At 44.0% G+C, this 14,093-nt stretch overlaps 1 protein-coding gene across 4 annotated transcripts in view; it reads right to left on the reverse strand.

The window, feature by feature from the left end:
- CSNK1G3 (casein kinase 1 gamma 3) overlaps positions 1-14,093 on the reverse strand; it is a 112,885-nt gene that overhangs the window by 32,154 nt on the left and 66,638 nt on the right. For all 4 annotated transcript variants that reach the window (XM_044275876.1, XM_044275877.1, XM_044275878.1 and 1 more), the window contains 2 exons: positions 6,385-6,533; positions 1,879-2,113 (listed from right to left, as the gene is read on the reverse strand). In XM_044275876.1, the coding sequence (XP_044131811.1) occupies positions 1,879-2,113; positions 6,385-6,533 (384 nt within the window). The remainder of the gene's footprint in view (positions 1-1,878; positions 2,114-6,384; positions 6,534-14,093) is intronic.

Here is a 14,093-nt window from a genome sequence, read left to right on the forward strand (position 1 = left end):
CCTTTGACAGAGGTGAGAAGATCGGATAGACTTGCTGCACGTGAGGCTGACAGGTTTCTCTGTATGTTGTGGTTTGGCAGGATCTCACCTCTCCTCAGGTTCTGCTTGTTATTAGTGATGAGGCTCTATTTAGGTCCGCCTCACACTGCTGACCATGCGGTTGATATTTTCTCCTTGGAGTTGCTAGAGCTCGCTTGTCTGGGATCTCCTGCTTCTCCATACATCTCTAAGCTAAGTACTAGTTGCCTTTTCTGTTTGTTGTTCTCTGGTGTTTTTGTTCTAGGCCTCAGGGAGATGCGGGTTTCTTCATCTGGGAAGGAACCAGCTGTCTCGTCTCCTGCTACCTATCCTAGGGCTTGTCAGTTTTTGCAGGGCATGGGTATCCGGCGTATGAGCATTTCCACCATCAGGATCTGATTTTAGAGAAAGGCCTAAGGATTTCTAGGAGGTCACCATCCCCCTCCTTAGCTTTTGAGGCCTAGACTGTAGTCTATTCCTTTTGTGTGTATTTGGTGCTTTCCCCTTCCCCAATACAGCATGAGGCCTTAGATTGTGAATTAAATTACAGGGCTGTGACACTTCAAGAATAAGACTCATTAAATATATGAGCATCTTTATATTAGTGCACAGCCACAGTAACCTCTAAGCCACACGTTACTGCAGTTCACGTCAGGCCAGTGTACTACGGTCACCATTTTTTAGGTCAGGAAACATCCCCTAACGTTTTAAGAAAAAGCTGCTACCGCTTCTAAGCTTTTGTGGTCTTCATTGCAAGGATGAGATGACTTATTGTAACAACTAGTCATACACAAAGCAATGCCATCAGACAAGAGGACAAAAAGAAAAGGTCAATTATCTAAAGGGGCACTTCAAATGACAGCAAATGAGAATATTAGTAGTGGTAGGAGTTTGGGGACCCCTGTTCTTAAAGATGGAGGGTTTAAGCTCGGTTTATGGCCTATTCTGCACCCAAGCTTCACTCATTTCTGTGGCTGCCACTCCTTCACTGTTTTCAAGTGACAGGGCCAGGCAGTGGCAAGGAAGCGAGGGATGGTCTGGCCACAGAAATGAGTGGAGCTTGGGTGCAACAAGAGCAATGGTGATGGCCTCATTGCACCAAAGGCCTCATTTGCATATTAAGTATCATAACTTGGGAAGGGAATCTCGGATCAACAAAATAAACATTTTTTCAATCAGGCGAACCACAGCTAGGTGTCTATGCAAACAGTTGGCTAGGGAAGGCATTTTTTTTATACGTTTTATAAGTTCTATTTTTTAGCGATGTGGAGGCCCGGGCCGAAATGCCACAGAAGCACTGAGTAGTGCTTTCGTGGCCTTCCGCTCCATGCCTCTGCACCCTATCTTCCGGGTTTCAGGCCCAATCAAGTGAATGGGTCTGGATCCATGATACGGTGCGTGGGCCGCAATTTTGGCACCGGCCAACAAGGGTCGTGTGCATGAGTGCTTATCAGTAAGATAAGAATTGAGCTATAATGATTGTTTATAAAGTCAGATTAGAGATAAGGAGCCCCTCAGCTCCCTGCATGACGGAGCATCGAGAAAATTCAGAACCAGTTACTAGGTAAACTCAAAGCTGTGCAAGGAAAACTGCTCAATATTTTTAATAAAGACCACTTGAAAAAAATATTTTTAGCTCAAATTGAGTACAATGCCCCCAAGAATGCCCCCAAATACCCACTTTGGTGTTCCACTCTTTGCATGGGTAAAAATCAAAACTGTTCCCAAGCATGTAGCTGTGTCCAGCCATTAAACCTTGCAGCGGGTCTACCTGTCCCGCATCTTTCGGTATCTGGTTCTACACTGTACACTTTCTTTTTTGCCACCACAGGCAAGGCTCAGGCATTCTCTTGCACCTACCTTTTCCTAAATGCGTGTTTATACTCATGTATCTAGCTGTTCCTGTAAGGCTCTTGTGTTCTCGGTAGGGTATGTGCTTCTTTGTTTCTGGGTCTATGTATTCTTTTGCCAAGCCAAAATCTATTATGTGAATTATTTGCTGGTTCTTGTTGCCTGGACGACCTATTAAAAAATTTTCAGGCTTTACATCCCTATATATCAAGTTCTTTGAGTGAACATATTCCATGCGAGAAATCTGTAAGAAATAAAAGCACATGCATTAAAAATGTAAACCAAATTAGCATAATTATATTATTTATAAGTATAACTGTAGTGGTGTATGGTCACACAGATCGCGGCATGGTTAAAGGGAGTTATCCGCAAACATAACTGTTCCCAATGTTATACTGTATTTGGGTCTCATTTATCGCCACTGCCTAAAAGCAAAACTAGCCTTGTTGTCCATAGCAACCACAGTGAAGCTTTCATTTTTTACGACAAAATAAGAAATTGAAGCAGAGCCCCGACTGGTTGCCAAGAGCAACAAGGACAGCTTTCATAAAATGAGGCCTGTTGTAGGCACCCATAAGGCAGAGTTAACACTTCAGTTATTTGGTCAGTTATTTCAGTCAATAATTGTGAGCCAAAACCAGTAGTGAAGCCTCCTCAAAGATAAGCTGTAATGGAAGGACCTGAACCTGTTTTGTGTTTTTGACCCGAACCTGGTTTTCGCTCACAATAACTGATGGAAATAACTGACCAAATAACTGAAGTGTGAACTGGGCCTAATGTGATGGGTTCTTGCTTGTGAACCCTCCACATGCAGCCATATCACTTCCTCAGTGGAAGTAACAGGTCCATTCACATGCAGTGATCACCTCTACTGTATCGGGAGAAGCCATGGCTACTGCAATTGTTCGTCCTCATACAGGGTCATTGAATTTAGGCAGCAGATTGCTGGTCACACTGCATGACCTGCAGCCCAGAAACAATGATTTAAAGGAGTTGTCTCATCTCAGACAATGGGGGTATATCGCTAGGGTATGCCCCCATTGTCTTATAGGTGTGGTTCCCACACCTATATCGGGAACGGAGCCCCGCAAGATGGAAGCTGGAGGACTCCAGTCCGGCCACCACCAAGCACGCTCCCCATAGAAATGAATGCACCACGCATGACCAGCCACCGCTCCCATTCACTTCTATGGGCCCGACGGAAATAGCGGAGCCAGTGCTCGGCTATTTTCAGACGCTCCGTAGAAAATGAATGGAGGGTGGCTGCGCATGCGCAGTGCCCTCTCCACCACTTTTGGGACTCTGTTCTCGATATAGGTGCGGGTCCCAGTGGGATATGCCCCCACACCTATAAGACAATGGGGGCATATCCTAGTGACATTCCCACATCGTCTGTGACGAGACAACCCCTTTAATGTGCTGCATAAAGGATGAAACTACCTGATGAAGGAGCGTTTGCTTGTTCATCGGGTTATAGGCACTCCATTTACATGGGCAGATTATCGGGCACAAACAATAGGACTAACATTCTTTCTAATAATCGGCCAGATAATAGCATCATTTAAATGCGCCTATGGTTAGTGTTCATGGAGATCGTTTCTTCCCAAGCTGACTGGCGGGGCTGTGGGGTGTTGGACCTCCACCAATTTGATCCTGAAGAATTATCAAGAGGATAGGCCATTAAAAATGTATATAACACGCAAGGAAGAAAATTGGCCCCGTGTAAGGAGATCAAACCTTGCAAAATGAGGTACCTGGGATAGATAAAAAATAATATATGTGGTAACCCTTTAAAACATAACATTTATTAAATCAATAAAATAAGCCCCACCACAATGAATGGTGATAATAGAACCAAAAGACGGAACGGAGGCAAACTGATGCATTCTGAGCGGATCCTTTTCTATTCAGAATGCATTAGGGCAAAACTGATCCGTTATGGACCGCTTGTGAGAGCCCTGAACGGATCTCACAAACTGAAAGCCAAAACGCGAGTGTGAAAGTAGCCTAGGGCCTCATGCACACAACCATTGTGTGTTTTGCAGTCCGCAAATTGCGGTACGACACGGACAGCCATTGAAATAACTGCCTATTCTTGTCCGCAAAATGGACAAGAATAGGACAGGTTATATATTTTTTGTGGACCACGGAACGGAGCAACGGATGCGGACAGCACAAGGAGTGCTGTCCGCATCTTTTGCGGCCCCATTGAAGTGAATGGGTCTGCATCCAAGCCACAAAAACTGCGACTCAGATGCGGAACAAAACAACGGTCGTGTGCATGAGGCCTAACGGAGTTCCAGACAATTTCTTTAAAGTGTAACTCATTTTTTATTTTATTTGCTAGTTTATTAGAGCTAGGCATGTATACCTGAGTTAGTCTGTCAATGATTGCCAAAAGATGTGTAATTACTTTATAATAACAGCTTTCATTAATGTCCTCTGTCCCTTTCCACTGCTCCCTTAAAAGACCGTTGCTAGGGCTCGTCTGTCTTCCTTTTAGATTAAACGGAAGACAGAGGGGCGGTCCTTTACACTGCATGCCTGCATTAGGCTTCAGAGTGAGGAGGAGTGTCTCTCAGTAATCCAATTTGATAGCTGCTGGCTACAGAAAGTGTGTATGGGAAGTGAGGGAAAGCAGTTTTGGCCTCAGAGAACTGGCAGAGAAGCCATCTTGAGAAGATCCTCCTATTGTACATTTTTAAACAGCTGTAACTAAGGGAAAAACTCAAGGAAAACACTGGTATGTGAAGAAACTAAAGATGGCTTTATGCATAATGCTGCTGCTGCAGTAACATATGCTAAAATTGATTTTCTGATGAAAACATGACAGTTAACCTTTAATAAATATTTACGTTTGAATATAATTTCAGTTTACTCCCTAACCAGCCAGAACATAAAAACCAATTGTGTAGGTCCCCTTGTCGTGCCAAAACATCTCTAAATTTAGAGACATGCACTGAAGGTGCCCTTCAAGCACCAAGACATTAGCGGCAGATCTTTTATCAAATAAAAAAAAAAATTTTACCAATTAAAACCAGACACCGATATATATTCATTTTTCGATTCTGATATTCGTATTGAAATATTTTATATCTATTTCCTGAACATGAAAAAGAGGGCGGCCATCTTTCCAAAGCGGCTATTAACAGCCTTTAGAGAAATGCTTTACAGCGCCTACAACCATAGGAACCAATAGTGTGGAGATGATTTCTATAGGAACATTTATTAGGCATGTTTTGTGACCTGTGCAGGCATCATTATGTGTATGGGGTGGGGGTGCTCTCATCAGGGATCGCACTGCCCGGGGATTGGGCCGTGTAACGGCTCCCTTATCTACACAGATGTGTCATCTGTCAATGTGATCCTGCCTGTGATGAGATGACCGGAAATGTGATCTCCACAGAACCTATTATGAGTCCTCAGTGAGGTCAGCATAAAGCTGATGACAGGGTCCCTTTAAGGGGTTATCCAAGACTTATAAAACCTCAGCGAGTGCCCCCACCTCCATGATGCTCTGGCAATAAACATCCTGTTGACGGGTTCCAAGAGGTGACAGGTCACGGCTGCAGCCACTGATTGGCTGTAGCGGTCACATGGCGGTCGTCAGCATGTTGATGCCAGTGCATTGCAGAGCTGCAGAGACGGCCAGGGAGCAAGGAAGCTGGAACCCAGCGTCAGGGACCAGGCGAGTATGAACCCCATTGTGGGTCCGCCACTCTCTGAAGTTTTTATATTTTATTTTTTCTTAAGTCTTAGATATACATTTATATATATTTTTTATTTTATTTTTTAAAGAGGTTAACGCAAAAACATTATTTAAATAGGTCATCTTCTTATGACATTCCCTTTAAAGATTTTATTTTTAATACAGATAGAGGAAAGAAAAAAAAAAAAAAAAAGAGAAAATCACCAGGAATTCTATTTTTTTTTTCAAAAAATTGTTTAACGTACAAACTTGATTAATCAGATGCACATCAACGAGCCATAAAGTGTTTCTGATGCTGCAGCGCCTATTCTGCGTCAAGGGTAATGCCAACAACACATCAGCTTCTAAGAACTGACTGTTCATCCCACCCCTGTTATAGTAATGAGATTGTCAATGTTATTCAGTTCAGCCGGCAATGGTATTAACAATGTATTATGCCTGATAGATGTAGATAACTGTAGACCACTGATTACTTATTATGTACTGATCCCAAATGAAGCTAAATTTATACTTCGGGGTGCTCACACACATTGCAGCCCGGCTGCGGTATCTGCATGTGGCTCACCACTATTCGCTGGGCTGCACCTGCATTTCTCTTGCTTATATAGCGCCAACATACCGCGGCACTTTGACAGAGACCACGGCAAGTATAGCTGCAGCCTGGCAATTAGCGCTAATCTCCAAGCGTCTGGGCTGCACTGTGCACCCTTTACAGGTTTCTAAAGCTTAAAGCAAACCAATGGTTTGAAAAATTATTCTAGGTACTTGCAAACATTATCAGAGAGATAAAAGCACATCTTACTTACCAGCTGTATGGCTATCATCAGAACGGTTTTCAAGGAAAACGTTCTATCACACAAGTCGAATAAGTCTTCCAAACTTGGCCCCAGTAGTTCTAGCACCATGGCATTGTATTTACCGCAAGGACCAAAGTAATAAACCTGAGGTACACCATCTAATGGAGACAAAAGAGACATATTATAACATCTGCACTGAAAACTGCGGATAAACGGCAGGCGTTCGGAACCCACACCCCAAAACCTGATGCACCCTTCCAATGAAGAAACCCAAGCTTGACCTGTATTCGCCATGTGAACTGCTGTGGGTCTACACACTGACTAGCCCCATTCCAGTAGTAGGTAATCGGCATGTGGCTTACACCACGCGCTCTGCGTCTAAAGAATTCACAGGTCAATTTTTTTCCCCCACAACACATTTTAAATCCTCAGTGGAAATGTATGCGTCCATATAAACTATGGTTAGGACTCCCACTGAAAATAATGGGAGGCAGATTTCAAACCATATGAAAGATTAGCCACGTGAATGTGGCCCTTGTGAAGTCTGCTGTATACAGACAGGTAATTATTCCAAACATTTCTGTATTCACACTGATATAAAATAAATAAAAGCCTGTAATTCCCACATGCTGCGTCCTTCAGGTATGTGGCGGGATCCCTGGTGTGGTGAGCGGCTGCTTCTCAGAGCTGATGCCGAGTGAGACCGCATTACTAGAACTGCACTTGCTCAGCAGCTCACCTGAGAAACAAAAAGGACTCTGTACTTTAAAAGTATCCAGCTAACCGCACCTGGGATCCCTCTGCATACCTTCAGGAGCAAAAGAAAGACTGAGCATGTGCGTCCACTTTAGCACATTTACTTAGGTGGACACAAGATGTTCAACAGAAACAGCAGGTGGCGCAATACTAACATTATTCCTGGAATATTGGGGGGATAGAAACATAAATGAGTAAATATATAAAAAGGTGTAATAATGGGCTGGATTTAACGTAAAAAAAATGTATTTTGTAGGACAACCCTTTTAAGCGTTTCCACACAAGTACAATGGCAGTAGTAAACGATCCAAAAGGCACACATCAGGAACATTCAGCGACATACGGTGTAGTATATCACTTGCACAGGTCGGAAATTGTTCAGATCCCTTTTCAGTTCAGACATAAAACCAGCAAAAGCTTAGCCGTGTTTTCATGAATACAGTTTAATATAGCAGATTAAGGCCTCATGCACACGACCGTTTTTTTTTTTTGTTTTTTTTTTAAGGTCCGCAAAAACAGGGTCCATAGGTCCGTGATCCGTGACTGTTTTTCGTCCGTGGGTATTTTTTGATTTTTGGAGGATGCGCGGACATAAAAAATGAAAAAAAAAAAAAATCTAAGTCAAGTTTGCCATTGAAATGATAGGAAAAAACGGACACGGACGACAATCTTGTGTGCATCAGTGTTTTTTCACGGACCCATTGACTTGAATGGGTCCGTGAACCATTGGCCGTGAAAAAAAAAAAAAAATAGGACAGGTCATATTTTTATTTACGGCCAGGAAACACGGATCACGGATGCGGCTGCCAAACAGTGCATTTTCCGATTTTTTTCCACGGACCCATTGAAAGTCAATGGGTCCACGAAAAAAATACTGAAAACGGCACAACGGCCGCGGATGCACGAGGCCTTAGGCCTCATGTACACCATAGTTTTGGTCTGCATCAGAGTCACAGTTTTGGCAGCTCGGACGCGGACCCATTCACTTCAATGGGGCCGGAAAAGATGCGCTTTCCGCATCAGTTGCTCTGTTCTGTGGTCCGCAAAATAAATATAACCTGTCCTATTCTTGTCCGCGCTTTACGGACAAGAATAGGCAGTTATATTAAAGGCTATCCACGCCGTTCTGCAAATTGCGGAATGCACACGGACGCCATCCGTGTTTTGCAGACCGCAACACACAAAGGTCGTGTGCATGAGGCCTTAGCTGGATTCATCCTATGGAGTACGGACAAAAAAGGATTTATCTATCTATGACATATTTCCTAATAAGAGACTGAAGAATTACAACCTGATAGAAGGGTCTCCGTACATGACGAGCGCTACATGAGGTCTTAACACTGCCGATGGTCGGGGAAAAACTATTCTACGAATCTGCCGTTGTGGATTCAAGATTCTACCAAGACCTGATCACATTATATATAACGTCAGCAGGAAAGGCTCGATTCGCATGTCCGTATTGTGGATGCACTTCCTGACCCCACTGTGGGGCTACACGGTTAGGCTGCTTTCACATCTGCATGTAGAACTTGGTAGACATGTCTGCACTATTTATTAGAGGAGAAGCACATAGAGAATAGCAGAACTGCCGGATTTGGCACATCATTGAAATGAATGGAGCAGAACAGACACAATTCGCTATAATGGGGCCTGTTCAGATGTCAGCTCTTTTTGGCAGAATCTGCCATAGAGGCCTCAAATGAAGTCATTTGAATATAGGTGGCACTGTTTTCAGTCTACATTATGCTGCATCGGCCACGATATACAAGGGCATCACTGCCAGCTTATTACCTGGATAACTGGTTGGTGGCAGCTTGAGACGCTATGTCCTCTTGATGGGTTCCCCTTAATATGGCCAACAAGGCCTTCTAAATAGTATTGCTGCAGCGGAATGTCCTTATGTACCCTTCTAGCCGATATGAATGATGCTCATCCAGGGAGTCGATACTAAATCATTTATATCTCAGGTTATGTCTTACAGCACTTGTACAGAGGGAGTAGCAGGCGATGCATTATTAAAATCCAGCCTGTGGCCCTCATGGAACCACATATATCAGAATTGATCGTGAAAGTAAGGAAGCTATAATGAAACCACCTTCTTTTTCAGTCATCAGAACCTTTCATCCAGAGCTCGGAGCCTATGGAAGTTTATTACTAGAGCATTAGCTTCTGGTTCCATATGTGGCTTCCAGAGTACTCTGCCCATCCCGGTTTTGCCGCAGTCTTCACTGATGATTATATAGGCGCTTTGCTCGATTTATCATTTGCCGACTACATAGTCAATTCTTCTTCAAAGGCAGAGCTCCTAGATTTCATTCACACATGCAGTACATTATACAATTACCCGGTCACTAATCTCTATCCCAGAAGCGCTAGTCCGATGGCACAGGGCACTGAGAGCTCATCATACAGCTGGCAGTAAATCTGCTTACACTGGTTTACCGCTATACACTGTTATCCCAAGGGTAGGACTTATTTGTATTTTTTTTTTTGCTAAATGTTGCATCTCAATAACTCTAATATCTAAAATGTCAAGACTAAAAAACGAAAAGTATGCTTAAAAAGGGCTATTGCCATATTACTAGCAGTATACCATAACATTCTGCTAGGTTGGAGTCCGGCCTCTGAAACCTGAAAATTTCTCGGAGCTATATTTGGCGACCCCCTGCCTTCTTGGACCCGGGTGGTATCACGGTAATAGAGGGAAAGCTAAGACCACAGAGGGATCGCCCTTGTCAGGGCAGCAGTTCCGCCTATCAGGCAGGAGAAGAGTAGGGATATTGTAGGGTTTTTATTGGGGTTATTTTTTCATTATTATGAATACTATTAAAGGTTACATTTTATGGAGTAATTTTGGTTTCTGCTGTGACGCTACTAAGTCATTACCTATGGTTGACAGCCTGACTTCACTGACAGTTGACTGGTCAGATCTGTGACTTATTAAAATATATATATTTTTTTTAACACAATGGTGTAACTAGCAAATTTCTAAATGACTTCATATAAAAAAATAAAAATAAAAAAATAAAAAAAAAGTATGCCTGCAACCACATGACAAGCTGTAAAGTCATGGCCACTGGGGCTCTCACTTCCTCCGAAGTTGCAGTCCGCTCCCTGGTAAGAGGGACACACAAGACGGCGTGTCAGAGCTGGCTGAAATCATGAGCCTGATAAAAGAACTGCTTCTACACGGCTCCTGAACATCACAGAAGCCTCCCGTGTCTGTAAGACCTCATTCACACGAACAATACGGATTGTGCCAGGATGCGCTCAGTGAAGCTCGCACCATTTCGCAAGCAACTTCAGTCAGTTTTGTCTGCAATTACAATGTGTTTTTTGCTGAAGCCCCATTCACTTCTATGGGACCAGGGCTACGCGAAAAACGCAGAATATAGAAGCCCCATTCACTTCTATGGGACCAGGGCTACGCGAAAAACGCAGAATATAGAACATGCTGCGATTCTCATGCAACACAGAAATGATGTGCGGAAAAATAACGCTTATATGCACAAACCCATTGAAATACATGGATCAGGATTCATTGTGGGTGCTATGCGTTCACTTCACGCAATGCACCCGCGCAGAAAACTCGCTGTGATCTATGTGCTTTCCACCTCATTCAAATTAATAGAAAGGATTTTCAGTCGTAGAAAATTCTGCCACAAAATCTGCCATGTGAAGGCACCCCAAGTTGTGTTTTTCCCTTAGGCTACTTTCACACTTGCGTTTTGGCTTTCAGCTTGTGGGATCCGCTCAGGACTCTCACAAGCGGTTCAAAACGGATCAGTTTTGCCCTAACGCATTCTGAATGGAGAAGGATACGTTCAGAATGCATCAGTTTGCTTCCGTTCAGCCTCCATTCCGCTCTGGAGGCGGACACCAAAACGCTGCTTGCAGCGTTTTTCTGTCCGCTTGACGAAGTGAAGCCAAACTGATTCGTCCTGGCACACAATGTAAGTCAAAGGGGACAGATCAGTTTTCTCTGACACAATAGAAAACGGATCCGTCCCCCATTGACTTTCAATGGTAAAAAAAACAGAGCCATTCATGAATGATGCATGCGGTTGGATTATTGTAACAGAAGCATTTTTGCAGATCCATGACGGATCAGCAAAAAAGGCTAGTGTGAAAGTAGCCTTATCTGTTCTATAAGGTCTGGGGTTGAAAACAAACATAGTGGACTTCAATAGAAGGACATGCCTGCTGCTTATGAGCAAAATGCATTTAGCTGTGCAGCTGAAACACTGAACAATATGGCTGAAAAAAATATTAGGGAAGCCTGAACATCACAGTTATGATTGTGGAAAAAAAAAAACCACAACCATTATGCACTTTTTTTTTTTTTTTACTCGGGCTTTAAAACAAACAATCATCCTCCTGTGCCACAGTTATGGTCCTCCTACCACTGTTTGCACAAAAAACTGCAGTAATGTAGGAGGTATAAGTGACCACTGAAGCCAACCAAATGTCCTCAACGGTATAAGGCTGGGTTCACACGGGCGAGATTTCCGCCCGGGTGCAATGTGAACGCATTGCACCCGCACTGAATCCGGACCCATTCATTTCTATGGGGCTGTGCACATAAGCAGTGATTTTCACGCATCACTTGTGAATTGCGTGAAAATCGCAGAATGCTCTATATTGTGCGATTTTCACGCGACGCAGGCCCCATAGAAGTATATGGGGCTGCGTGAAAATCGCAAGCAAGTGCGGATGCGGTGCGATTTTCACGCATAGACGCTAAGATGACAGTCTATTCACTGTAGTTATAACATGGTTATAAGGGAAAATAACAGCATTCTTTAATACAGAATGCTTAGTAGGTCAATTGAGGGTTAAAAAATTAAAATAAATTTACTCACCTCCTCCACTTGATCGCGTAGTTGCCGATGTCTTCTTACTTCTTTAATCATGAGCTGCCGGCTAAAGGACCTGTGGTGATGTTGCATCACATGGTCCAATCATAGTGATGATGGACCATGTGATGAGCTCAGTGACGTCACCACAGGTTCTTTGACAGGTCCTGAAGAAAGAACAGGAGATCGGCAGCTACACGATCAATTGGAGGAGGCGAGTTAAATATTATTTTTTTTTAACCCTCAATTGACCTTATACTAAGCATTCTGTATTCAGAATGCTATTATTTTCCCTTATAACCATGTTATAAGGGAAAATAATTACATCTACACAACACCGAACCCAAACTTCAGTGAAGAAGTTCGGGTCTCTGTACCACTTTCAGTTTTTTATCACACGCGTGCAAAACGCATTGCACCCGCGTGATAAAAAAAAAACTGAACAACGGAACGCAATCGCAGTCAAAACTGACTGCAATTGGGTACCTACTTGTGCGGGTTTGCCTCAATGCACCCAGGACGCATACTGAGCCAAAACGTGACGCCGGTGTGAACCCAGCCTAAGGCAGGAAACTGATGATGACAGTGACTAGATGCAGTGGTCACATGCTGCCTACCTGCAAGTCACCACTGCGGCCTGGTAAACAAACAGTGGGAAGAGGACTGAGGCTGTGGCACAGCGAAGAAGAAACAGGTGAGTAACTCTCGTCTGCCGAAAATACAATCCGCTGTGCTGGAAAAATTGGCCGTTCATCGGCCGAAACAGCACGTTGATGGCATGATCGGCTGAATTCAGCCGATCTCTTGCCATTGTGCTAAAGCCCTGGGGAGCCTGTTTTTATTGGAAAAAAAAAAAAAAAAAAAAAAATTATTGGTAGGGCTGTTTAGATGATTGGATTGTTCATACGAGTGATCCCAAGGTGGCCAATCAGGACCTCAAATGTATGGCCAGCTTTAGTGAGTGACTAAACTAATGAAAATAGCAAAACTAATCTCCTTGTGATTAGAAAGTACAACATTTCAAGTGTTCAGATTTTCATGGAAGGATCGATGATTTCCGTTCATTATGAGATCAGGGGATTCTCATGGGACACTACCTTCCATGATGCATGACAACAACATTTGCCAAGAGAAACACAAGATCAATACTGGAAAAAGGAGAGCTGGGGGATGGGATGGATTAAAAAAATAACCCTTAGTAACCGCACCGATCTCCCACTATTTGGGTCCCGGTGCTCCCCACTTCCTGCACACAGGAAATGGCTTTGACTCCTCACTAGGCCAATCACTGGCTGAGATGGTCAACACTGCGACTAGCGATTGGCCTAGTAGACAGTCCAAACCATTTCCCGTGACTCCAGCCAGGAACATGTAGTGGGGGAGGAAGGGGGGGAATCGGTGAGGCGATTCACGATTATTTTTTAACTCCTTCCATCCGTTTACTTAAAAAATAAGTTATTCCCCAAGAAAACCTCTTTAATGTGTACTTTAAGTAATCTGGATAGTAGGAGTAGTGCAACAGTCAAACCTAATGGCAAAGGGTCACACTTGTCCTTGGTGGAATACTGCACAATCCCAGATCCTGCACACTAAGGCTACTTTCACACTAGCGTTCGTCGGTCCGCTTGTGAGCCCCTTCAAACGGAGCTCACGAGCAGACCCGAACGCAGCCGTCCAGCCCTGATGCAGTCTGAATGGAGCGGATCCGCTCAGACTGCATCAGTCTGGCGGCGTTCAGCCTCCGCTCCGCTCGCCTCCGCACGGACAGGCGGACAGCTGAACGCTGCTTGCAGCGTTCGGGTGTCCGCCTGGCCGTGCGGAGGCGTGCGGATCCGTCCAGACTTACAATGTAAGTCAATGGGGACGGATCCGTTTGAAGATGCCACAATTTGGCTCAATCTTCAGGCGGATCCGTCCCCCATTGACTTTACATTGAAAGTCTGGACGGATCCGTACGAGGCTATTTTCACACTTAGCTGTTATATGCTAAAATAATGCAGACGGATCCGTTCTGAACGGAGCCTCCGTCTGCATTATTATGATCGGATCCATTCAGAACGGATCCGATCGAACGCTAGTGTGAAAGTAGCCTAACGAAGGGCCTTG

Source organism: Bufo gargarizans, chromosome 1 (assembly GCF_014858855.1).
Source record: "Bufo gargarizans isolate SCDJY-AF-19 chromosome 1, ASM1485885v1, whole genome shotgun sequence".
Taxonomy (NCBI): domain Eukaryota; kingdom Metazoa; phylum Chordata; class Amphibia; order Anura; family Bufonidae; genus Bufo; species Bufo gargarizans.